Raw genomic sequence first — 25,612 nt, 5'->3', positions numbered from 1 at the left:
GAGTGTCTGAAGCTTCAAAATCTATCTGCAGCTAGTAGATGATATCTGAACTCATTATCTATATTACCAACATAAAGGAATATATAAGACTTGTTATTTATTCTAGGAACTGCAGTTTGCTAAGATTGCATGAGTTTAAATTTGTGTAATTCGTGCTCCTTTCTGTTAGTGCAGTGACAGGTTGGTCCAACCGAGCATTTTACAAGCCATTAGCAGCTGTGAGTGGTCTGACATTTTGCAAAGGCAGGAAAATGCTTTTAGTGAGCCTAGAAGGGTTCCATGCTGCGTGTTGCTCTTCTTGAGAACAGTCAATCAATCTGAGCTCTTTTAAACTGTTGGTGATAGGTGGATGGTTGGACTGGATGGTCTCGTAGGTCTTTTCCAACCTTGGTGATTCTATGATTCTGCCTCCTTCCAGCTTGCAATGCCTTCAGGTGAATAGAAACTCTGAAACAAAGCATGTGGATGCTGAAGTACACTGTGTTACCTTCTTCAGGCTGAATGCATTGAATGTTGCCATGGAAGGCATCTGATAGCTGTTTCTCAGCACACTGAGGTCCCTATTACACTTTTATTAAGTGTGACCTTTGATTCTGCATGAGAACTCAACCTTGAAAGCAAAATGTAATAGCTGCGGATGGCTGTAGCCAGCCCATTGACTGTTTGTTTGGCTTAGTGACAGCCACGACGGTTTCTGTAGGAGGTCTTTCCTTTACTGTCTCTTTTCTGAATGGAGACATCCCTGTGCACTACAGAATTAGTCATATGAACTGAAGCTGGTGATGGAGTGAAGCATGCAGGGAGTGCTTTGCTGTGAGCAGGAATGGAACTTGCAGAAAGCGGGGAGGGAAGTGGGATTCCCAGCAGGAAGAAGTTCCTTCTGGAATCTGAACCTGTGTGTGAGTTTGCAGCCAGCTTTTCCTTGCAGCCACATTTAGAGACGCTGCTTCTGTGCTGCGCTCATTTTTTCCATCACGATCAAATGTTTGTTGTTCTGATTCTTGTCCTATCAAGTGAATAATTTCTGTGAAATAAAATAACAGTACTGTAATAATATGCTGACCAGTCATGCTCAGGTTAAAGTTCTATAGGCTACCTGCTGCTTTTGTGCAAAAAAGCTGATGTAACTTTTGATGCTGTTTTTTGCTGATACTTTTATTCCTACTTACTGAAAACACAGCATAGGTAATAAAGATAAATAGGGATGTGTGTGCTGCAGGATAGTGATCCCACTTGGCCAGCAGAGCAGTGCTGCAGAATGCAGAGGATGAGCAGGTTTAACTTGTCTTGCTGTAGGTGGGAAGCATAACTGAGAATGAACTTTTTAAGACCAATACAGACTGCAGCGTCCACTGAAAAATGCCTTGCCTTGCCTGACTGCTAGGAAAACAGAAATCTGATCATTTCCAGATCTCTTTACTGAGACTCAACTCTTAGCTGTCTTCTCTCTTGGCAAAGTTTTTTTTTCCAATCGGGGATCAGATTTCCTCTAAAACAAAGACTGTTCAATGACAACACTTGGGTTTTGGGGGGAATTACCCATGTAAATGGTAGAGGATCCTTCCAAGGATTCTGTGCCCACCTGTGCCTGAATGCACTGAGCTGGTATAGCCAGTTTTATTTTTAGTCAGTATGTTTTCTCCAAAGTATATTCAGCTTTAGGCTGTGTACTGGCAAGCAAAGTCTGAGGCATTAAGCACTGCCTGTAGATGCTGCCTACACAAATGTGGCCATATCTGCTGGTGTATCCTAGAGATGGGGAAGGTTGTGCTCCCTAAGAATGGATAGTAGTGTGAAGCATCTCCAGAGAGTTATTCACAAAAGAATGGACTTAAAAGACTGCCTTTGAGTGCACTTCATCCTATTGGAAGGTGTTTGTCAGCTGAGTATAGAGGATGCTTAAAGTCAGGCTGTTAGTTTGCTCTTTTCCTCTTTTCTCCTCAAGATCTCATAAGCTGCATGTTCCAGCTGAATCTACAACTCCATTGCTCTTTATTGTGAACACAGGGGTTGGCAGGTGATATTTCAGGTTCATTGCCATTGATCTTGATGGGATTTTCAATATTGAAGAGTTGTGTTCCCCCATCACAGCCCAAAGGATGGTCTGGGTGATAGAAAAGGAAGAGCTCAGACTTTATGGGCTGAGACTTTGGCAGGGATTCCCTTGGGCGGTTTCTTCCAGTGCAGAGGGATCTTGTTTTCTGCAATACCTTCACCTTGTTTAGCCATCTAACGATGTCCTTTTGCTTCTTTACTTTGTTTTTATTGACTTAAATCAACAAGCCAAGGCTAATAGAAACAGCTATTGTGAGAATAAACCTACACCGCCAAGAAGGCTGCATTCTGGGGAAGAGTTTTCTTTTGTAGCTTTCACTATTACCCGTTATTTTTGCTTTTCTCCTGGAGGGAAGGGAGAAGCTCTAATTTCTGTAGCATCAACCTTTCTACGCTCTGACAAGTTAATCAAAAGTCAGGATATTAAACGAGCAATCAGTTGAAATGTGCTGAATCACTGTCACCTTTAGTCTGCATTCATAGACAGCATTTTCCTTTTTTAGCTTTAGCGTTCAATTGAATCTGGCAATTTCTCAGTCTGTTTGCCTTAAAAGACTTACTAGTCTGACGCAAGCACTAGAGGCAATCAGCTGACGGCACTTGGCTGTGGGCATGTAGAGAAGACCTTACTCATTCCAGAGTTCGTGCATTTTGCTCATCAACTTTTTTCCCCCTACCTTTAAAGTGTTTTGTAACCTGCCTGAATGGAGCCAGATGGGACATCTCCCATGGGCGCTGCTAGGCAAGGAGGTGTTGGTGTCTGTTTGTTTTTACAGAGCATTGCTGCGAACTTACTGACAGAAACCACCCCCAGTCCTTAGGAAATTGTTTTTCATTAATTGTCCCTCTTTGGGCTGTTTTATTCTTTCTTTTTATTTCCCACTTGGAATACAAAAGAGAGGAAACACGCTTAATCCATGCTGATAAGTGTGGTATTTCATTAAACGAACTGTTCCTAATCAGCAACTTCAAGCAGGGATTACAATAATTGTGTGGGAAGAAATGCAATTGAGAGAATTAGACGGGAGGACTCTTCCCTTCAAGGCATTGCAGTCAGTGCCTCCTCACCGATTCAGGTGGTGCTGCTGTGAAGCAAAGCCAGGGAATTGTTTTCTCTGTCTTGGAAGAGGATCTCAGGAGGAGCCTTCAGTGGTCGTTAGTAGTGAAATGTAGTGAGCGGGATAGAAGAAAGCTTCCATGCTTAGAGGAGCTTTCTGATCCGTAGCGTATTGCCCATTCTGTGCTGCTTTTAGTGCTCTAGTGGATGCGCTCTGTTTATTGCATGCTGTCTTCTATAAAAATGTGAAGCCAATAAGCAGCTCGAGAGCATCGCGCATGGCAAGCAAGCCCTGGAAATCTTAAATTGTCTGTCCAGGCTCCCTGTAATGAAGTTCCAGTGAAATTAGAGCAATATACCATGCAATGCAATTGCGGGTTGATTAACTTAATAAAACGTTATGATCCAGACATCAATTTGTATGGTTTATTTCTTTCCTCCTCCCTGCCCCGACTGTAACATGCTGCAGAATTTCCTCCGCTGCCAGAACAACAAGACCAACTACAACTTGGTGTGTGAAACGCTGCAGTTCCTGGACTGCATCTGTGGAAGCACAACCGGAGGGCTTGGACTTCTTGGTCTGTATATAAATGAGAAGAACGTAGCGCTGATCAACCAGACGCTGGAAAGCTTGACTGAGTACTGCCAAGGGCCCTGCCACGAAAACCAGGTAACGTGTCTGTAAGGAGCACAGCCCTGCCTCCCTGTGCCTGCAACACGTGTTCTGCTGGGCTCGGTGCTCAGCCTGCACTACTTGTGTTGTCTTACAGGGCTGCTAACTTTGTTTGCCTGCCAAAAGGGATTTGGTTGTGTTTTATAACAGTTTATCTCCGTAATGCAGGCCATAGAATGGGTGGAATAACCATCTTTAGAGATAACTATTTGTCTTTGCAGAGCACCTCCATAACAGAGCAGGACTGTGGTTGGAAGCTGGCAAGCTGCTGTCAGCTTGTACATTTTAGTTACATGCCATTATAAAAGCAAGGTTACAGGGAAAGCATAAAGGTTGTGGAAAATTGCATTCTTTCATTAGACACATCCAAAGTTGGTGTTGTTTGGCACATCTGAAATAAAGAAAACTCTCCCTAATCTTGGTAAAACACTGTTCTTCCTTAGCTGCTTATTCAGCCTGAGCACTTTGGCATGTAAATACTTGGTTTATCAGCTGTGTTGTTTTCTGCTTCCTGGCCTTGGGTGGTTTCAGGAGGACATGCCATGGCTGATTATAGGAAAAGCATACAACCAAATGCATTATCTCATGTTATTCTACTGTCTGGAGTTTTCTGTGCCATTTTTCATCATGAGCAGCTTACCAGGTGATGAAAGAGCTAGCTCTTCTGTTCTGGCTGAGTTACTGACCTAGGCTGCATTTTCAGCATAGACAATTAATGAACTTTGACTAATTTTCTTTGGACAGAACTGTATTGCTACTCATGAGTCCAATGGCATTGACATCATCACAGCATTAATTCTCAATGATATCAACCCTTTGGGAAAGAAGAGGATGGATCTCGTATTAGAACTGAAGGTGAGTGAATATTTTGTGTGATCCCATTAGCATAAGCAAGATGAAACAATTTTATTGCTGGAATCATGTTGATGTTTATTATTGCCTAATATTCACAAGTGCCAAAACGTTATGTGCATCAGAAAGCTGAACACGGTGCCCAAGGTTTATTTGTCACAGGTATTTCATCTTCTAAATGATCACATGGAGTCAGTGTTTTCACACATGGGTGGCTGCAGGCAATACTGAGGAGTCCTAATATAATTACCAGTGAAAAATGTAATTCCAAGTAAAAACTCTGTTGTTTGTGAGCTTTTATATGCGTTGTGGGCATCAAATATCTCGCGCTATACCTAACTGCCTAATACTTCATTGTTGTTAAATTGGTTGATGTTCAGTCATTAAGAATTTGAGGCTACTCATATTAATGCTGAAGTAATTAATCCAGGTACTCATTTCAAAGTACACTCACAGGTTATCTTCTGACTGCAGTAATCACTGAGTACTCCAACTTCAGCCCGTGTTTGAGAAGTCTTTCCTTTATGACTTCTTGCCTGTCTCACTGTGCTTTGTCTAGTTGTCTTCCGTTGCCGACTCACACCATTAATACGGGCAGTGTGGGTTCTTTATTATTCCAAATAAAAAATGCTTTTAGACTCAATTAGCATTATACTTCAAAATTAAATATTTTTATTGGTTTTTATTGTCAATCATGATGGATTTTAATCTTAATTATTTGTATTAAAGTAGTCTGGTGCCTTGTGGTAGTTTCCCATTTCCTTCCTTCTCTTCTTGGCATGAACAGGTCACAGAGTAATTTTCAGTTAAAAGCAGCAAAGCAAGTCTGTGTCTGCAGCCTTGGCTGTCCTTTGATTTAATCAGCAGAGTCTCCAGAAGTGCTGAGCTGCACCACTGTGGAGCTGAAAGCATGCAGTGATGCTGCAGGATTTTTCACACAAAACAAAACAACATACACCAGCCTCAAAACCTCAGTCTATGGCAAAACTTGAGCTGTTAATTTGGCATCCTGTGATAAGTAAAAGGAGAAAGAAGAGGCATCTGAAGCCCTTCTGGGCAGCATGTGTGGAAGAGCTGAGGCTGGGTGTGCTCTGCTTTTGGCTCCTGGCAATGACTGATGTTCTTCCTTCCCATTAGAACAATGCTTCAAAGTTGCTCTTGGCGATCATGGAGAGCAGGCATGACAGTGAGAATGCAGAGAGGATTCTCTACAACATGAGGCCCAAAGAGCTGGTGAGTGCTAAGGTACTCTGCATTCCCTTAGAGCGAGCCAGCAGGTGCCATCATGGCTCTGGGTGACCCCATCAGCCCCAGCACTGTGGGAGAGGACACTGACAGCTCATGTCCTGTTGAGGGCTGGACTGAATGAGTGCAGTGTTTGCTGGGAATAGCTCTGGCTAGTTTTCAGAAAGCAGGAGCAATTACCTGGTGCTGAATGCTAGAGCCAGCTGCTTTGCTGCTGCCTAAGGAGGAGATCCTCATCCTTCAGAGTCTGTGTAAGGAAACCATTGGCACAAAGGATAAATTTATTGTGTCCTAAAAGCTGTTTGTTAACCAGCCCACAACTTTGCTAGAGTTTAACGTGTTAACTGATAAAAACACAAACTGGAGATTCACAGCACAGCTGAATCACTGACAGCTTGTCTCAGTGTGTGGAGGAGCTGTGGTGTGGCCGAAGATCAGAAGGTGATGTGGTGTGCCATGAGTGTGGCTAAAAACATGCTCACTGCAGGGAAACATGAAGTCTGGTCTCTTGTGTCGATGAGCTGGGCTGAAGGTGCTGAGTCAAGGTTTTCTGTTTCACCCTGGATGCTGAGAAGCCCTCTGACCTTCCTCTTGGAATTGTACATGCTCAGCTCCCTTTTGCTTCTGTAAGAGTACTCCATGTGTGCTGGCCTTAGCAAACTTCATGCCTCAAACTGAGCTATCTCTTTGCTGGCCTGTGGCTGTCTTTCCAGGTGGAAGTGATAAAGAAGGCATATCTACAGGGCGAAGTAGAGTTTGAGGATGGAGAGAATGGAGAAGATCTTGCAGCATCTCCTAGGAACGTGGGACACAACATTTATATATTAGCTCATCAGGTAGAACTTTACCTATGGTTTCTGTGAGCACTAATTATTACAAACTGCAAATACCAGGAGGCCTGCTTTTTGCTGAAATTGTTGGTTCATCTCTCAGAGACAAACTCACTGCAACTTCTCTTTTTATAACACAACCTTAGCTTTAAAAAAAATCAAAAAGAAAATTCTGCAATAAAAAATAAGGAAAAAAAGATGGAGTTTTATAATTGGAAGTGGGCAGATTCATGACTAAGTTTTTGAAGCCTCATAATTCAAGTTCTTGGCAGTTTAAGGGAGCAAGGATATTATTTTTCAGCTTTATCAGAGGTTATTTCTGCTCCTAAAGAAATTCTTCTCATGGGTCATTTAAACCTTGAGAAGTCTCAGTCTGCTTTTATTGTTCATGCTGCATTCTCTCTCCCATCATTTATGTTGGAGCCAGCCAGTTCCACTGAACTGCTGTGTGTCTGAAAGGTCAAAGGGAAAAAGTAATCTAGGTCTATTTATATATCGATGCTACGTAGATCCCTCCATTAGAGACTCCTTGTTCCTTTTACATCTGAGAAGAATATTTGTCATCGTGCTGTAAAATGAAAGTAGAGCATCCAGAAGCATATATTTTTTTAAAGCGGTGCTCTGTGAATCTGCTTTTCAGTTGCTGCCAGCACTCCCCTCCATCCCAGTGCTGGAGCAATTAGCACACCTTTGAATTAGGGTGGGTGTAGAAGGACAGACTGAATGTGAATGTTCGTGAACTTTCCCAAGTCAGGCGAAAGGTGGGAGAGAACGGATAAAAGAGGAGTACAACATAGATATTAAAAATATATATATTTGAATCATTCTGACTTGCACCCAAAATAGAGCTGCAGGGTGTCTGGTTGGAACAGAACAAGCCTTCTGTCAACTTTGCCCTTTCTTAGCAGCTGACTGCATACTATTTCTTTTTTTATGCCAAAAATCAGAAATTTAATATCATAGAGAGACATCTGGTGTTTCCCACTCCCTTTGCATTCCTTTATTTTAGTTGGCTCGTCACAACAAAGAGCTGCAGAACATGCTGAAGCCGGGAGGTCAGATTGAGGGAGACGAGGCTCTGGAGTTCTATGCCAAGCACACGGCACAGATTGAGGTAAGAGGGAAAGTGGAGACTGCTGGGAGAGTCCTGGGGATGTGATCCTCTGTGGGAAGGCCAGTTTGAGAGGAAAATTAAACAGCAGTTACATTATATGTGATATTTTGCCTGAACTCGCTACCTGTGTGGACTGCCATCCTTGACATAAAGAATATATATTTATTTTTTCTATTTTGTTTTTTGACAGTCTCTGGGGGAGAGCTATTTTTGAGCTGTCATGTGTGGGCTTTAAGATGGAGCTGAGCAGAGCTCTGTTGGCAGGAGGAAGTGTAACTTCACTTATGTTACATTTTGGCCGGTGCTATTGCTTAATCCGTAAAGCTAGTGATATCTTCTGCCATTCTTCCTGTATTAAAATGAGAGCTTGGCCTCGTGCACAGTCAATCCGAGAAGCTTTTGAAAGGTAAAACATTCACAAACCCGGAGAGTTCACAGAGCTCTCTAATAAGCGAGTTAAATATAACTGTTACTCCTAAAACTTGCTAAGATCACTGAATTGGGCAACCAGATTGTACTGAAATGCAGAGCAGCTTTGGTGCAGGTTTTACCAGGCCCTTTGGAAGTTCCAACTAAGATCAATATTGCCAGAGTAAGACCATAGCAGAGAATTTATCTGTCTTGGAGCTAAATGTGGGCCTGCTTTGAAAGGTAAATTAACTGGAGTCTCTGTCAAGCTGCTGTTCTACAGAAACTCTTCCAAGTTTCTGCATGTAGCTGCTTTTAAAGATGGGGAAAAAGAAAGCAGGCAATCAAAGAAGTAAAAACATTTAAAAGTAGGGAAAGCTCCACTAAGACTGTTGTTCAGATTGTCAGGTCAGACCGTACGATGGAGCAGATCGTCTTCCCTGTGCCCAGTATATGTGAATTCCTCACCAAGGAGTCCAAGCTGCGGATATATTACACCACGGAGAGGGATGAACAAGGCAGTAAGATCAATGATTTCTTCATGAAATCTGAAGACCTCTTTAATGAGATGAACTGGCAAAAGAAACTACGAGGTAAGTGGTTGTTGCCAGTGTAGTTGTATGGAGTGTTACCAGCAGAGTATTTAGGTCAGCATTTAAGAATGTTAAACGTTGACTTGCTAGCAGATGGTTACCTAGTGTGGCAGCAACCTTGTTGGTTGTTTGAAAGAATCTGCTTCTCTGCATGATGGTGATATGCTGTAACAAAATCAAGCTTAAAGCCACCTCAATATGGACCAGCCGGAGGGGATCCAGGGAGAACAGCAAGGAAGATCACAGGTCATCTTTTTTAAGGTTCAAGAGGAAGAAATGAATCTGTGGGGGCTTTGCTGAAATGAGATGGCATTTGGGGACAGGGAGAAATGGAGAGGACAAAACTGAAGAAAGCAGCGGTCTGCTCTCCTTTCCTGTGCTGGGTACAAGGAGCAGTCCCCCAGCATTGCAAGGCAGAGTAAGGCCAAGTAATAGCATGGCTGTGGGCTGCCCGTAGTGCCTGTGTCATCTCCAGCAGTGCAGAGATTTACGAAGAAGTTAAACACACGTTTTCCAGTAATAGTAACAGCAGATTTTTTTCTGTGGGCAAAGAGTAGACTGGAGACATGCTGCCCTGCACACCTGTTTTGTTCTGAAGCTCCCACTGGCAGCTGAGAAAACTTGTAAAATTACATTTGAGTCCTTCCAGTGCCAACAATCACTTCACCCCGTAGACTTTCTAACTTGTCTGCTTGGATAGATCTTTATAAAGAAGTTCCTTTTTTTGTTGTTTAATTCCCTGAAAGAGCAATGGCACACATGAGGCTGAGCTTCAGTGGGCAGTGATGAGCGGTTAGAACTTACCAGCGGTGTCCCTCTGAGGTGTCAGAGATAAAGCAGTTATTTCCTCCTTGGGTCAACCTCTGCCCTCTGATTCCCGTGTTGTTCCCCATGCCCCCGTCAGCTCAGCACCAGCTCCTGGTGCAGGAGCTCAGTCTGGCTGCCGTGCCCTCCTGACATGGATGTTCTGGGGCTCCTATGCAGCTGCGTGCTGCTGCTGTGCACCAAAGCCACCTGCAGTGCAGCCCCAGCAGTGTGCTGCCAGTGCTGCATCCCTGCCAGGGGCCCTGGTGGTACCATGTCAGCACTGCGTAATGCAGGGAGAAAAGAAGAGCTCAGAAGGGACCTCTTCACCTTTCTTGTGAAAATGGCTTTTTATTAAATGATTTCCTTTGTTGCAACCTCTGATGATTGCATTCTGCCCTGTCAGTGTGTCTCCAAGAAGAGCCTGGACTCTCTCCAATTCGTGGTTAGGTTGCTTATGCGCAGTTCGCACTTGAGCCGATAATGTCTTGCATGTTGGCAAAGGAAATTCAATATTTGCTTCTGATTGCCGTGCTGTGTGTATATATATATGTTAATAGGCTTTTTAACAGAGGGAAACAATTGTAGTTTTACTTAAAATCATCAAGATTAAATATAGATAAGACAGCCTGAAGCTTGATTAGCTCGGCTGAAACATTTTTCATGTGTATGAATACTGGAGTGGAGCTGTTTCCATTTGGCAGTGGGTTAATACTTGTGACAGCATCAGACTCCTCTGAAAGCTGCTTACTGAGGGGGCTCTGAGGACCCCGAGGAAGGCAGGAACATGAGACATCATAGGCAAATGGGCAGCGTTATGTTTGACAGCAGCCATACGTTACATTGGCTTTTGTTATTTAAGTCCTGTTTTCAGTTACAGTAATTGTCTTTGAGGCAGTCTCTGAGCAAGCAATGAAGATACTCAAAATTAACAGACTGCAAATCAATCAAGATCCATCAGCAGAAGTGGAGAGTATTTCTTTTTTTGAAGAACTGGAGTCTTCTATTCAGATGATAATCTTGTTACACCATGCAGGAAGTCATTGCCTCCTAATGTTCGGGGTTAGATAGGCTTCAGTGACAGTCCACCTTTCTACAGTCATTTCTCACATCCTCACTGCAGGTTTGTGTATTTGTGCCATGACAGGCTGGCACTTGCTCTGTTGTGCTCATGTGCTGCCACTTAACTTTTATTCAACCCTCTGTAAGATATCAGCCCGAGATATTAAACTCATCAACAAAGCTTTTCTGAGAAGTCTTTAAAGATCATTATTCTCCTCCAGCTCGTGGAGCTGACTCATCACCTGAGCACCAGAACTGTCTGCTAAGGTCTTAATTAGGATTCAAATAAGCCTGCCAAAACCAGGCGAAAATGCTTCCTAGTGCAGATTCTGTGCCCACCCTCAAACAGCAGCTACAAGTAAAACCTGGGCCTTTGCTGTGACCCTGTGTAAGTGGGAAGTGAAGCAACACAGAAATCAGTGCATTATGTATTTGAAACATTGCTACCTCTCATCTCATTGAGGCTTCCCGTGTACCTGGATAATCAGATGCAATGAAGCTTGTATTCTTACAGTGACTGGGTGCCTTCTTGTAGTCCGTTCTTTTGCATTCAGCTGTTCAATACATATACTTCTTATGTGCATTTCAACTCGATATTAATGAAGCATTGTGTAACTCTTCTAACCTATTTTTTGCTTTGGATGCTGGAAGAGATGCTTTCCTGAAGAGAAGTGGTGGCTGCTGTGAGCTCAGAACTGCTGCATTCATTCATCCCGTTGTCCTTTCAGCCTCAGAGTTTGCATTCTCATCTTTGCCCTAAATCTCACCCTGAACTTCTTTTCCATCGCTCTCTGATATCTGTATGTGTTGCCTCCTTCCAAGGGAGAAAAGCATGAGTTCTTTTCTCTGAGAGAATGTTAATAGATTTGTCACCGCTGATCTCAGAAGTACCTGCACAGTCAGCCTGCAGGAACTGAACTGGGGGTTGCGTTGGGGTGCAGAGGGAATTACTCTGAGGCCACTTCTGAGCTGTCCTTTTTGTGTTCTTGTCCATGGCTGCTGCAGGGTACAGAGCTTGCTGCTTGTTGTGCCTCCTGACTCTAGCTGTGGAGATTTGTGAAATGAGAACTCTTTTAAAAGGCATTCATGTTTAAAATACACAGCCATAGAACTCTGCTCTGTGCAGCCTTGTGTGTATCCTTTGCCCACAGTACAGAGGTACGGCAGGCTTAGCTTCCACTAGATGGTTATTTTGGGGCTATATTGGTCTATTAAACGTTTCAGCCGTATGATTACAGCATGCTGTGTTTTGTCTTAATGGTGCACCTGGGCCTCTGCAGTGTGTGCTCTGCTGGCTGCAGTGGAGGAGAAGCCTGGGGGTGGGCAGGGAGCTGCCAGCAGGGAGGGCTGCGGCTGCGTAGCACAGATGGGAACGTGGACATGTTTTGTTCCTTCTCATCATTCTGTGTGCCTGTCAGTGCAAAGTGCGTTATTAGGGGAAACCTGGAGTCCTTGACCTCTGGTATTTCTGAACTTGTGCTGCTGCTAAATCGATTTGTGCTGGAAAGTGCTTTCCTTCTTAACACAGCCCTGTGCCTTAACTCACAACTCAGAAGCAGGAAGTTCCCCAAAGATAGAGAGTAATCAAATGAGCTTGAGAATAAGCAAAGTGTGCAAGTGCTGCTCATACTGTTCTTTTTGGCAAACTGAAAATAAACTGAGTTTGGGGGGAGATTATTTTCATATACATGTTTTTAAATGCGATGTCACTAAAAAGAATGATGGTGGTTGTTTTGCAGCTCAGCCTTTCCTGTACTGGTGTGCTCGCAACATGTCCTTCTGGAGCAGTATTTCCTTTAACCTGGCTGTCCTCATGAACCTGCTGGTAGCATTTTTCTACCCATTCAAAGGAATTCGAGGAGGTATCGATATTCAACATATAAAAACAGATGAACAAAAGCAAGGTCTAGTGAGACATGTTCTGTGTGTAACATGCCTGTGCATCCCTGTTAATTTTAGTGAGGACAGTAGAACAGAATTAGGCTTTTTAAATTGCCTTGGTTTAAATAGTGCTGTTTTCTGACTCTTTCTTGAGGTATTTGTATGGAAATCGTAGAGCTGTGCTTTTTCCAGGGGAAAAATTATCAAAGGCAGATGTCCACCTTTACTTACTTGACTGTCCTACTTTGTTTTAAAATTCTGTAATTAAGTGTTGAACTAAAAATATGAGAAACGTTCATTTATTTTTTCCTCAATCTTGCATTTTGCTAGTATCATTTTTTTCTAATACTTTAATGGTCACGTGGCATTTCTTTGCCATAAGCAAGCAGCAGCTGGGCTTGCTATCATCTCTGTCACCAAGTATGGGTTAATGTGTGCTGGTTTGCAGAACCTTGCTGTAGAAGGTCTGGGGAAGTGGCTTTTGATCCAAGCAGTGGGTTTGTGCCACAGTCTCAGAGCCAGCTCAGTAAATACTTCCAGTAGGGCCCTGACTCACTTCAGCTGCTCATCCTTAGTTTCAGCCTCTCCAAAAAGATGCACCCTAACGCAGGTTGGTCCATGAGTTCACATCAGCAAGAACCAGAATGTTTGGAGAAATGCTCCTATGAGTGCCTCTGTCACATTTGTCACCTACGCAGCTGGTATGGTGGATGTGACTGGGTAGGAGATCAGTGCCAGCAAGTTAATTAAAGACCTCAAAAGTACCATCCCATCCTGGGGACGGTTGTCTGTGTCCAGGCCTTCACTTCCCTTCTTTAACATTCATGATGCAGAGGGGCCAGAGAGATGCTCATCTCTTCCCACAGCATTTCACTCTGCCTCCTGCTTCTGGCTGACTGCAGAACCTCCTGAAAGCACAGCCCTGGCCATAATAGTATCAGCTGAGCTCTCTGTGTGAAGCCTGGGAGGTGCTTCATCCTTCTGGCAGCTCACCAGTTCACTGGAATGGGTTTGGGCAGAACGAGGAGCAGCTGCATTCTCTGTCTTTGGTCTCAAAGATCACAAGTTAAAATTTAAAGGTCTGAATGAATGGCTGCTAGCAAAGTTGGTCATTAAACAAGTTTGTTGGGATTACAGGTTGCAGGATCGAGGGAATCACTTGGCATTTTGAAGCCACACTACCTTGCATATTTGAAATACTTTGTCAAGTGACATTTTGATGAAATCTCTCCCTCTACTAGTTACAATCAAACATCCAAGTACAAAATACGTATTTATTTAAGCTTTTAAGAAAATCAGACTTTTCAAAGCGTGGTTATTCAGGGGAAGCTGTCAGTGTCCCGAGTTGCCCAGACGTGCTGAACTCTGAGCACTATTCAGCATATGGTTGTAGCACAAACTGGAAATCTTCTGACTTGAGGAACAGGAGCAAAACTGGAGTCCTGTGATGAGGTAGTGATGTTGTGACAGCTCCACAAGCACGGAGAGCTTTCCATCCAGTCCTCCAGCTTACACTGCCCTCCTGCCTATGGGTGGGTGATGGGCCCATGTGCTGTGACAGCAATTGCTTTGAGGTTAAGTCAGTATGGAGAACTGCTGTCAGGTGAGCACTGGCTTGTTGATGATCTTTATCAAAGTATCTCATTCATGAATAAAAGCATTTTTAATGCAAGTTTTAAGAAAAAAATATCTTTCATATTCTGCACAAACCCAGGTTAAGTGGTGTTTTAGGCTGAGTATTTTCCATGGTTCTTTGAGAAGAGTATTTTTAGCACCGCAAGCTGATGTTATGTAAGGAAGCAGTCTCACGGGACAGCTGAAATAGAACCAGAAATAGCAAGAGATGATATCAACTGGCACAAGGTTTTTGACCAAAATCACAATAGGAGACTCAGGGCGAGTGTGTGAATCAGGACCTGCATGTGTTTGTTGTCTTCACACACCCATCCATTCAATCATCTGTAGAGCACACCAGCAAAACTCCTCTCCGTTTCAATATTCAAGGTGCATAAGTAATGAACACTAAAATGAAGAATCCTATAATACTGGCATTTGTCATTTACATAATGCTTTAGTAATAAGTTTGAAATTAAACTGCTAAAGGCATTGGGCTCAGACATCCCACTTAGCACTTTGCAATCAGCAGTGTCTGAACAGGAGAATTAATGGCACTCCACCAAAGATAAGATAAAATGGTGTTTACTTGGCTGTTTTGTTTTGTCTTGCTTGCTGTACAAAGTATTGAATTTGTTTTTCCCTTCTTTATTGTAGGTACTTTGGAGCCCCACTTGTCAGGCTTGCTGTGGACAGCTATGCTGATTTCCCTGGCTATAGTCATTGCTCTTCCTAAGCCCCACGGCATCCGAGCCTTAATAGCTTCTACAATATTACGACTAATATTTTCAGTTGGTTTACAGCCTACTTTATTTCTTCTGGGTGCGTTCAATGTAAGTATCAAGTTGGATGTTGGGAAGTTCCATTGCTCCTTATGTAAGGGCTTCTTACTTGCAGATATCAGGCAGAAAAAGCCTGGAATACTGGGGCAGAACTAGGCTATGGGGTTACTTCCACCTGGGTCGTTACTAGCCGGAGATCTTTGCTGCTGTTCATGTAACCCTGGTTTCCTAAGCTGGAGAGCTTTGAGGTTTCTTTCAGTGTTGTCACCATCCGGGAGCAGCTCCCACCCCAGCCAGCAATGTAAAGAAGTCTCTGTGACCCTGCAGCACTCAGTGTTCAAACCCAGCTCTGTTCTGCGACTGAGCTGCAGTATTTCCGGGTTGTGCAACATTTACTAAACAACACGTTTCCCAAATGTCTGCCTGCATGCTACCTGCCAGCCAAGAGCTGACACTGAGCACTTCTGCTACAGTAATATGTGGACTGAGCATGTAAGCAGAGCCATCAGAGAACTTCATTAGTGCTCAAACCAAGATATGTGTGGTTTCCAGGCAAGTAAGCCAAAAATGTTTCTTTGACTGAGTCAGCGGGAGCTGTGCAAAAACGCATCTTCTCAGAGTCCTGGCCTTTCTTGTGAAGTGCCCAGCTTTCAGGTGCATCATTTCATCGTGCTCCTCATCTTCAGAATACACCACCAACTGTCCTGTGCTACAGGATCAGGGCCGCGTTGTTAGGGTTGTGCTGCTGTCAGTAATTGTAGCATTTAGCAGGTAGGTTGAAGGCAGCTTCCCTTTGGTGCTGGTGGCTGGTGCCACACAGTAGGGCTGCTGTGTGCATGATTTGAGGGTGGAACGCTGAGCCAGTCGGGGGCAGTCACTTATTAGCAAGCAGTAGGGGCTGTTTGAGAGTTTTGGAAATGTAAGGGCTGCTGGAGGCTAGAAAGTAATTTGATTGCAGAAAGCAAAGAGCTTAGAGGGTTTTGTTTGTTTTGTTTTCTTTTCAAGGAAGGTTTCTCTCTCGCATAAGGGAGTGTTTTTACTCCTTTAAATCTTAGTTTTGATGCCCTTTAATAACAAGTTGGAGAGTGGAGTCCATGTGTCAGTTTTATAAACGTGTTTAGTTTTGGCTCGGTCTCTGCTGTGCAGAAAACACAACTCAAGCCTGCTTTTGACTGACATGTGAAGCACTATCAGGGAACAGACAATTCAGCACAGTTGCTCATATCACTGTGTAGCTGACTTGCCACTGCTTTGAAAAACTGCCCTTTTTTTTTCCTGCAGGCTGTACATTATAACTAATTTATGCTTCATCTTTCCTTAGGTTTGTAACAAAATCATTTTTCTGATGAGTTTTGTGGGTAACTGTGGAACCTTCACTAGAGGATACAAGGCAATGATCATGGACGTAGAGTTTCTTTATCATCTGCTGTACCTGCTGATTTGTGCTCTGGGGCTCTTTGTACATGAATTCTTCTATAGTTTGCTGGTAGGTTTTCATTTTGTCCTCAGAATGCTTTTCTTCCTGTGTGCCTGTAAAGCCCCATATCATGTGTATCTAGATGCCATGCGCTGCTTGCTTTCTGTTTGACTACTGCAAGGCTGTTGTGCAGCCACTCTTGAAAATGGCGTGGTGGTGGTTTTGGTTGTGTTCCCTGGGGGAGGCTACAAGACCCTCCTGCTGTAGCTCCTTTTCCTGCTTTCTTTAAAGAAAAGCTGAGTCTACTTTTGTTCTCAGGCAAATTATACACGACACGTTTGAGATTAAATTCTGTTAAAATTGGTTATTACAGTAAATGTCTGCAGTTCCAACAAAGGTATTTAGCATTTCCCTTCGTGGTAGTTAGTCATCTTCAGAGACACCAAAGGTACATGTTCCATAGGTTAAGGGCACTGCTTGTGACCCTGATCTGACTTCTAAGATGATAAGACAACTTACCTTGTTTTGACTCCAAGTGATCACAATCCAGTGGAGCTTCAAGTCTTAAGGTCACATGAATTCATGCACAGGAAAAAGTAAAAAAGACTGAAAAATCTGGAAGTGGTAGCTGAACTGTGAGCTTTTGTGGTGTTACCACACTACAAGTTATTAATTTGTAAATATATATTAATGTATAAAAAATAAGTTTGTGGGCATACCATTTAGAAGATAGTTTTGTCCATTACTGGCAATAAAAGTAAGGCAGTGTCCGTGTTTCTGAGTGCTTGGCTAACTGTGGAGCATCTCTGTAGCTATGAGCCTTACACAACTGACAGGGATGCTTGGCGTGTCTGTTTTCTCTTTGGGGCAGAATTTATCGCATGCAGTGCAGTACTTCTAAGAACAGGCAGGAAAGGAGTATATCTAGTGTTGGTGGAGAAAATGTGTCACTTTTAAAGCAAACCCTAAATCACATTCAGAGCTCTATTTTTGTCCCTTTATTTGATGTCTGCCACGTCCTCTGGTAACCAAATTTGTTATTTTCTGTACAGACATAGGTTCCATTTAACAAATACTTGTCCTCTCATTGTCAGCTAACGTAGCCATCAACCTGACTGGGCTACAATAAGTGTCACAGACCCAGAGTGAGAACCATAAAGTAATTTAAACAGCGTATGTTCTTCACTGTGCTAATTTGGGAGAAAATATTGTCCGTTGGTGATGTGCCACCAGTGGTATCAGTAGTACATGTGAGAAACACCTTTGTGTTTGTTCTTTGTCCCAGCTTTTTGACTTGGTGTACCGAGAGGAGACCTTGCTGAATGTCATCAAGAGCGTCACCCGCAACGGGCGCTCCATCATCCTGACCGCTGTGCTCGCGCTCATCCTCGTGTACCTGTTCTCCATAGTGGGGTACCTGTTCTTCAAAGATGACTTCATCCTGGAAGTAGACAAGCTCCCCAATGAAACATTACTGCCAGGTTGGTGTTGACGACTCATTCTGACAGTGCTGAAGAATGTAATGGGCTTCTGTTCCCCAGGGCACGCTGAGTGTCTTCCACCTTCTGTGAGATATCCTGGTTCTCTTGCAAGTTTGACAGCTTCTTGTCCTACCAAGAACTCTACTTCAATGCAATAAACAAAATAAAACTGACTGGAGCAAATGGCCACCAAATCTACTTTGAGAATTTCTGCAAGATGCTGCATCTGCTGCAGTATAAGAGAGATGGGGCAGAAGAAGCTCTGGAGATGGCAGTTGGGCTTTTCTGTACAAACTGGAGACTTTTCCTCTTTGTTTCCTAAAGCAGCTGAGATATCTAATTCAGATAACACCTACTCCCTCCCCCAGTTTAATTACAAGCAGGCTTTGGGTAGGCTATGATGGGGAAGGCTCTGCACTAGAGGAATTCAACTCTGCTGTGGTTTGCCAGACCTTGAATGCTTATATTGGCTATTAATGGAGGGTCTTAGTTTCAACATAACAAAAATTAGTCACAGAATCACAGAAATATTCTATCTGAAATGACCCCATGAAATATAAATGAAGGGAAGCGACCTTTGAAGAGGTGATCCTGTGAAGTAGTGGCTTCTCTGTCAGAATCAGATTTGCTCATCTTTTCTATGTGCTGTATGAATCTCTCCATTTTTTGTTGCAGTCTAAATTCCACTGTAGGCTTCTCAGTGCTGACTTTGTTGCTTATTGTAAGTTAAAAGTTGTGTTGTTGTTTTTTCTTCTCACCCTACAGCATCTAGTGCACAACTCAGTGAACAGGAAGCATAGAAATGAAATGGCTAGAGGAGGAGTTTGGGTTTGGGCTTGTACTGACTTTCTCATTTTGGTTTTCTCTGACATTTGTGTTATTCAGACAAACATTATTTGACGTAGCCACTGTTTTTTTCTGATTTTACTGCCAACCCTGTAGAAGACACAGACCTCACTGACTTATTAATTCCCATTGGCACCAAGCAGGAGCAATGCCTACGATATATTACTGTGTGGCACTGGGATGGCTTTCATCCTTGCAAGATGTTGAAGTGCAAGTTTTCAGTCACCTTGAAAATTCACTATATACGAGAAAAGAATATATTTGGAATCTTTTCAATTACTTTGTCGACTTTGGAACTAATTCAGAATAAATACACAGCTGTAGTCTTTAGTTCACAGAAATAAGAAGTTTATATTTGAATTTCAAGTCACTGAATTTGTGAATCAGAAAGTACTGCGGCCATCTAACTCTAAGGTAATATGCAGTTCTAAATCTGCTTAGTAATGGAACACTGCATATGATGTCATGAGTTATCTTAATATCTGAGGGGTAACTTTGCAAAGCATAGAAAATATTGAGCCATTCGGTTTATCACTGTCTGCTTTTAGATCGAACAGAACCAGGTGAAACCATGACTGGGGAGTTTCTCTATTCAGATGTGTGCAAAGCAGGTAGCAGTGAGAACTGTTCTTCCATCGTTCCTTCGGATCGTGAGTATCTGCTTTTTCAATTCTTAACTCCCATCCTGAGTTTTCACCCTTTTTCAATTAAACACCTTAAATATACATATTCTTCAATATTAAAAAACAAAAACAACAACAACAAACACACACCAAAAACTAATTTGGGCAGGAAAGTCTATTGTGAGACCAGTGTGAAATGAAAACAACTTAATGCAGCAACGACATCTGTTGCATGAAGTGTTTAAGCGGGAGAAACTTGAAACTGAACCACACTTTGATAAAACACTGATAGATTCTTTAATTTTCTACCTTATCAATTTGGAAAGGAGGTGATGCAGTTTAGGTCCTTGCAAAGTTTATTATATTAGGCTATTAAATGTGATCTCAGAGGATAATACTCTGAAATATGGAGCAGAACATTGTTTATTGTCAGCATTATTCTATCTAGTTAACTAAGGAAACTGTTCTTAATATCATGTCAGGAAGTACTCAATGGATTAAGCACACAAGGTAGTTTTGGGAGGTTTGGGGCTCAGGAAAGTGCATGTGAGATATTACTTGTAGCGTAATCACCAGCCTCAGATTGGATGCTGAAAATTCTCAGTTTTATTTTCTAGAAAATGTAATTTACTACTTAGAGATTTATGATGCTGGCTGAGAAAGCCAGACAGAGCAACGTTATTTTTCTTACAAGTGGAGCTCTTACATGGCCAAGTGTTTCAAAGGTCAGTAATGGCCACAAGCCCATGCTCTCAAGGGCAGATGGCTCTGTTTTGCTCAAGTGTCCTCTTTAATAAACTAAGATTCAACACAGATACAAGAATAGCTTCTTTATTCAGCTTCAGGAGGAGAGTGCTTTGTCTTTATGCACTCTGGTTGCAGAAAGGAGAACTCCAGAGATGTGTTTGTATCAAAAATAATCAACTTGGTATCAGGGTCTTATGTGGCCAGAGATAGCAACGACACCCAAATCTTGGCTGTTTCTGTACCCTCTTGGGTTTGGGATGTTTCTGGGTTTCTCTGGGCGATCCAAGGCTTGCTGAGGGCAGGTGGGATCCACTCATGAGCATTTTGTGTTGAAATGTAAGTCGTGAGACTTCCAATAGGTACAGGGGGAGTGTATGAAATCAGGTAATTAATTCTAGCATCCCTGGAACTGAAAAAGTGAAGTTGGAAGCTTCAGCCAAACGGAGAGAGGGTCATAAAAACTAGCGTTACGTTTCTGTAAAATGCTGTTTCCATAAGTAGTGGTATTTTAGCCATTTGGAAAAGAGGAGCTGAAGTTGCCATTTTGAGCGCAGCCCAAAGGCTGTGCAATCTGTTAGGCACCAGGGGAGAGTTTAAGAGGCAACACTTTGTCCTCTGAGCTGTCAAAAAGCTATGATTCTGTATAAACAGGCATCTGGTGATCCAGAGCTATGCATAGACAAGGAACAGAGAGATGTAACCGAGTCAAAGGCAGCATTTAAAGCACAAAGGAAAACTCTGCTGGTGGGAGAAAGGAGGGCAGGTTGGAGCCAGAGTGGGAGACCTGCTGATGGTCTGCTCCGTGCAAATGCTAAGGAGGTTTGCAGTGCTGTCTGGAAATCTGGCACTTTTTGCAAAGGGAAATGAGAGCAGAGCCAGCAAAGAATGGAGAGAATCACTTAAAACTGATCTTCTTGCTTTCTATGCGTGTCTTTGCTTGCTCTGTTAACAGAACTGATTGCTGAAGAAATGGAGGAAGAGAATAAAGAGCATACGTGTGAGACGTTACTGATGTGCATTGTTACTGTACTGAGTCATGGGCTCAGGAGTGGGGGTGGAGTAGGTGATGTGCTCAGGAAACCATCCAAAGAGGTAAATTATCACTGAATGGGGGTGTAAGAGTGATAACCATGTGGGGCTGGGGATCTGGTTCTGCTGGGGAAAATGCATTTACACTCTTGAAGCAGATGTAAGAGACGACATCGCAAACTAGAAGGAGCCACGCTTTCTCTCCATGTAATACAGTTAAATCTCAGTTGTATTAAATTAAGCAGCAGCCAGTTCAAATAAGCTTTTAACTGTGTTTTTTGTCTTAGTAAATGAGACCTTTTTCAGCATGAGGGCTGTCTAGAATGAGGCCCAAATGAACAGGTGTAGCCAACAGTCTGTGCTTTGGGAGTTCAGGAATTGAAGAAGAATTAAAGAGAGGTATGAGCTAGAGAAAGAGTAACATTAAGTAGCAGAATAAAGCTGCAATGCTAGTTGCTACCTTGCTACTGGCATGAGCTTCTGTGGGGAATGTTGCTGGAAGGGTAAGATATGTAAAACAGGGAGCTGAGATGAGACTTTGGGAAAGGAAGGATCTTCTTTGGAGCCATTCTTGCAGAGCAAAGACCTTCATACCCAGAGCAGCCCACATGGCTGTTTCAGAAGCAGATGGTACCTATTGGAGTCTCAGGTTCTCTTCCCTCTCGTCATTCCCCAAAACCACATTGGAGACCAAAGGATCAATCTTGGTTGGAGTGAATGCTTTACACCTTGCAGCCAAGAAAAAGGGGACCTCTTTAGTCTCATTTTTGCCCTGTGTCTGCTTAGTTAATATGAGATAACAGAAGTATATGGTCTGCAATTTCAAAGTGTTCTTTAATATTTGGCCTTATTTTCAGCTTAAAAAGACTTGAAAGCTTTATAATTCATAACCAAAGTTTAGGGCTCGTCTGGCTTGGATGGCTCTGAAAATGGGGGTTAGGTAATGAATGTGATGTGAATGGTGCTAAGCCTAATTTTAGTGTCCTGTTTCATTCAAAACTACTTATTTGGTAAGATAAATGAATACTATTCAATTTCAGTAAAGGTTTATAATTAACACTGATACGTTATTGATGTATAACCAGATTAAGTGCAAATACAATTAGAATCAGCTTGCAGGGTGAAGAGGGCAAACTTCTGCATGTGAGAGAAGATCACAAACTTGGACCAAGCAAGCAGAAAGAGCAGCTTGGTAGTGACTGTGTACTCAGCTGAGTAATTTGGCTTTTCTCTGTGATCTTGCACTTGAGTTTCACTTAATGCTTTTGAGTTCTAAGATATCATTGGAGAGCATCAAAAATGGAGACTGTGAAGGGAGGGGTTGTGGGGCAGCATACTCTTGCTGCTGAACTGCAGGAAGTGTATTGTAAAGGTTCGCTGTACACGTATTTGGGTTGTTAATAATTAAAATACGTATCTTGCAGGAACCTCTCTTTGCTGCTAGAGTGATATATGATCTGTTATTCTTCTTCATGGTCATCATTATTGTCCTTAACCTGATTTTTGGTGTGATCATTGATACTTTTGCTGATTTAAGGAGTGAAAAACAGAAGAAAGAAGAGATTTTAAAAACAACTTGCTTTATTTGTGGTAAGTGTAGAAACACACATAATACAGAGCGACTCTGTCCAAGTCAGAGATAGCTGCAAACAAGTCTGGAGTTACTGACTTTGTTCCCACCTTTCATTCCCTGGTCTTGGGTTCCATGTGCATAGCAGCTTGGCAGGAGGAAGGAACAGGGAATGTAGTCTAAAAACAGTCCTAAACTGTGGGGTTTATTTCCCTCAAATCTTCAGTTCCTGCCTTTCCTTTGCTTCAGATGTTTTTGGGGGGTGCAGCGCAATGAGAACTGTCTGAAAGTTTCTCACATCATTAGATTTGGAGTTTAGCTGCTGAGACCAGCGCAGGTAACTGGCTGGGCAATGCCTGAGCTGCATGTAGACTGACAGAAATAACCTTTGGAATTTTGCTGCAAAGCAAACGCTGCATTTCGTATCATTTTGCCTGAAAATAGTAGATGCTTTCTGAAATCCAATGAACTGCATACGAGGTGGCTACCATTTTTTTGGCCCAAAGTTTTCTGTGATGTGTACCAGCTGTGAGCAGCATTTGCAGTGCCTACTCCCCGCCCACCCCCTCTCACTCTCTTCCTACTGCACTGTGGCTGTTGGTCAGACTTTAGGCCATTCGGTGTTCATTTAAGAATGGTTGTGACTTAACAACTGCAGCGGGCTGTGGAAGCTTTGTTCTTCGAGCTCATTTTCTTGGTCCCAGTTTGTAAATACTAAGAGCTGTGTATGTGTCCCTCTTGTAGGTTTGGAAAGAGATAAGTTTGATAACAAGACGGTCACCTTTGAAGAGCACATTAAAGAAGAGCACAACATGTGGCATTATTTGTGCTTTATTGTATTAGTGAAAGTGAAAGATTCAACGGAATATACAGGACCAGAAAGTTACGTGGCAGAAATGATCAAGGTGAGTTTGAAGTACTCTTCATTTCTTTCCTAGCGCAGACCAATCTACTGGCACATCTGGTAAATGTAGTTCTCTGTGTTTTTATTTATTCTATAGCACAAACTTGGAGGAAGAGTTCTTCTATGCTAATAGGCTTAATCCAATGCCTTTCTTTTCGGAAGCGCCTTCTAAAGATAATGTCCTTACGATGCACTTGGCAAGTTAACGCGACCAAAGATGATGTGTGTGTGGCAGCACGTTGCAGTGTGCTGTGAGCGGGTGGTGCAGGCAGGGCTGCTTGTGGGGAGGCTGTGAGTGCAGCACAGTGCTGTGCATCGCAGTGCCCGCAGCTCCCCGTGTGTGTGCCCAGGCAGGTGGCAGCACGCAGTGACAGCAGGGCACTCGCTGTGGTTTTAGATCTGATAAAGAGGAGCCATTGTTTTCAAAACTCATGTACTGCTGTTTGAAAGAGCGCTGTCAGGTTGGAGTGTCTGAAGTAGAGAACAGTTTATGAGCCATCCCAGTGTAAATGATTTCAACTGGCTCGGAGGATCTGCCATCATATGATTTTAGCTTATTACTGCAAGAAACTAAAATTAATACCTGCTCGATTGTAATGCTTTTTAATGAGCGAGTTAAAAGCTGTGTCTCTGCCAGGCAGCAGGTTCAGAGCTCCTGGAATTAGCTCCTAACCCCCAGTTACTGATTTGTCTGTCTTCCGGCTGGTTAGCATCAGCTGTTTCTGATGTAGAACATTTAGCTGGTTATTTATTTGCCTTCAGCCAAATAAAAGCAGAATACTTGTCTGCTGCCTCTGCCTTTTTTGCTGTGGAGGTGCGACCTCCTGTTACATGGCAATTTGCCTGGTCAGAATGCAAATCCCCCCCCTCCAGATCTCCTGGAGGTTAGTCGTGTTACTTCGGGGTCACTAACGTGTATGTCCTGGTTCTGGATTTCTGCCTCTGTAATGAGGGCTTAAAGAAATCTTGTGAGCAATCACCTGATGGAGGATTAGCACAGTGAGATAACGAAGCACATCGCTGCTGCTTTCTGTTCTGCCCAGCTGCCTGTGTATCGCCTGCAAGCATTGCTTTGGGAGGAAGCACTGCACTCTTTAAAGTGCTGCTGCTTGTAGAACTGTTTTATGTATTATATTCAAAATACTTTATTAAAAAAAAAAAAAGCACTCGAACTGGCTAACATTTGATTAAGAAATTACTATTTCAGATACAAAGTATAAATTAGGAACTAAAAAACAACCTTAAATGCGACCGCAATAAGCATTAAAAAATGGAAGACTTGCTGGAGTCCCCATCTGTAGAAGTGTCAGCAGTGGGTGGTTCCCAGGTGTTCGTGGGAATGTGGGTCAGTTCTGCACAGACCACGTGCCTCGTGCAGGTGAGACTTTGCACAGCGGTGTGTCCCAGGTGTGGGCTCTGAGTATGTCTCGCAGTGCTTCCTTTTGGTGTTTTGTGAAGAAGGTTTAAACTGAGAACTCAGGGTTCTCAGTGTCTCAGTGCGATGCTGTCTGTAAGCATTGTGGAACTGTACAGGCAGTGAAGAGGAGCAGGCAGTGAGTTTGCTTCGCACACCAGTTTCTGCCACGGCAGCACTGGAGGAGCCTGGGCTGCTGCTGCCCACACTGCACTGCTCAGCAGTGTTCCCTGGGGCTGCCATGGCATGGCTTCTAAGTCTGAACCTTGGAGACAGATTCTTTCCATTGCTCTTGAATATTGCAATAATTCACTTGCTCTTTGTTCGCTCCAGAAAATCTGAAGGTAAATCATGTGAACTGCTTTTCTATATCAGGCCTTTTCAGTGCTTGTGTGGAAGTCAGAAGCCCTGCTTTTTGCCAAAGGTGGTAGCCTGGGGCATGGCTGCCTCACTCAGACCGCGGGGCAGGGCGTGCAGAAGGAGCCCTCGGGGTGTCAGTGGTTCCAGAGATTCGGATTCAGCACTGCTGGAGGTGGTTCATTTTGTATTGTACACAGTGTCAATGGGAACCTGTGGCTGTTGGACATCTGCAGCTCCCAGATTCTCCCTGA

At 43.1% G+C, this 25,612-nt stretch overlaps 1 protein-coding gene across 2 annotated transcripts in view; it reads left to right on the top strand.

Annotated features, from left to right (window-relative positions):
- Window positions 1–25,612, top strand: part of ITPR1 (inositol 1,4,5-trisphosphate receptor type 1) — a 151,040-nt gene that overhangs the window by 109,958 nt on the left and 15,470 nt on the right. Inside the window, exons 46-59 of one of the 2 annotated variants that reach the window (XM_072347531.1) lie at window positions 3,582–3,782; window positions 4,530–4,640; window positions 5,775–5,870; window positions 6,596–6,718; window positions 7,722–7,826; window positions 8,635–8,827; window positions 12,433–12,555; window positions 14,846–15,021; window positions 16,292–16,456; window positions 17,673–17,868; window positions 19,263–19,364; window positions 21,037–21,176; window positions 22,538–22,703; window positions 23,428–23,588. In XM_072347531.1, coding sequence (XP_072203632.1) covers window positions 3,582–3,782; window positions 4,530–4,640; window positions 5,775–5,870; window positions 6,596–6,718; window positions 7,722–7,826; window positions 8,635–8,827; window positions 12,433–12,555; window positions 14,846–15,021; window positions 16,292–16,456; window positions 17,673–17,868; window positions 19,263–19,364; window positions 21,037–21,176; window positions 22,538–22,703; window positions 23,428–23,588 — 2,058 coding nt within the window. Of the gene's footprint in view, window positions 1–3,581; window positions 3,783–4,529; window positions 4,641–5,774; window positions 5,871–6,595; window positions 6,719–7,721; window positions 7,827–8,634; window positions 8,828–12,432; window positions 12,598–14,845; window positions 15,022–16,291; window positions 16,457–17,672; window positions 17,869–19,262; window positions 19,365–21,036; window positions 21,177–22,537; window positions 22,704–23,427; window positions 23,589–25,612 lie in introns of both variants that reach the window. The other variant, XM_072347530.1, reaches the window with a different exon arrangement.

This window comes from Excalfactoria chinensis, chromosome 12 (assembly GCF_039878825.1).
Source record: "Excalfactoria chinensis isolate bCotChi1 chromosome 12, bCotChi1.hap2, whole genome shotgun sequence".
Classification (NCBI taxonomy): Eukaryota; Metazoa; Chordata; class Aves; order Galliformes; family Phasianidae; genus Excalfactoria; species Excalfactoria chinensis.
The sequence above is the reverse complement of the archived record's forward strand: the minus strand, read 5'-3'. Positions and strand labels throughout refer to the sequence as shown.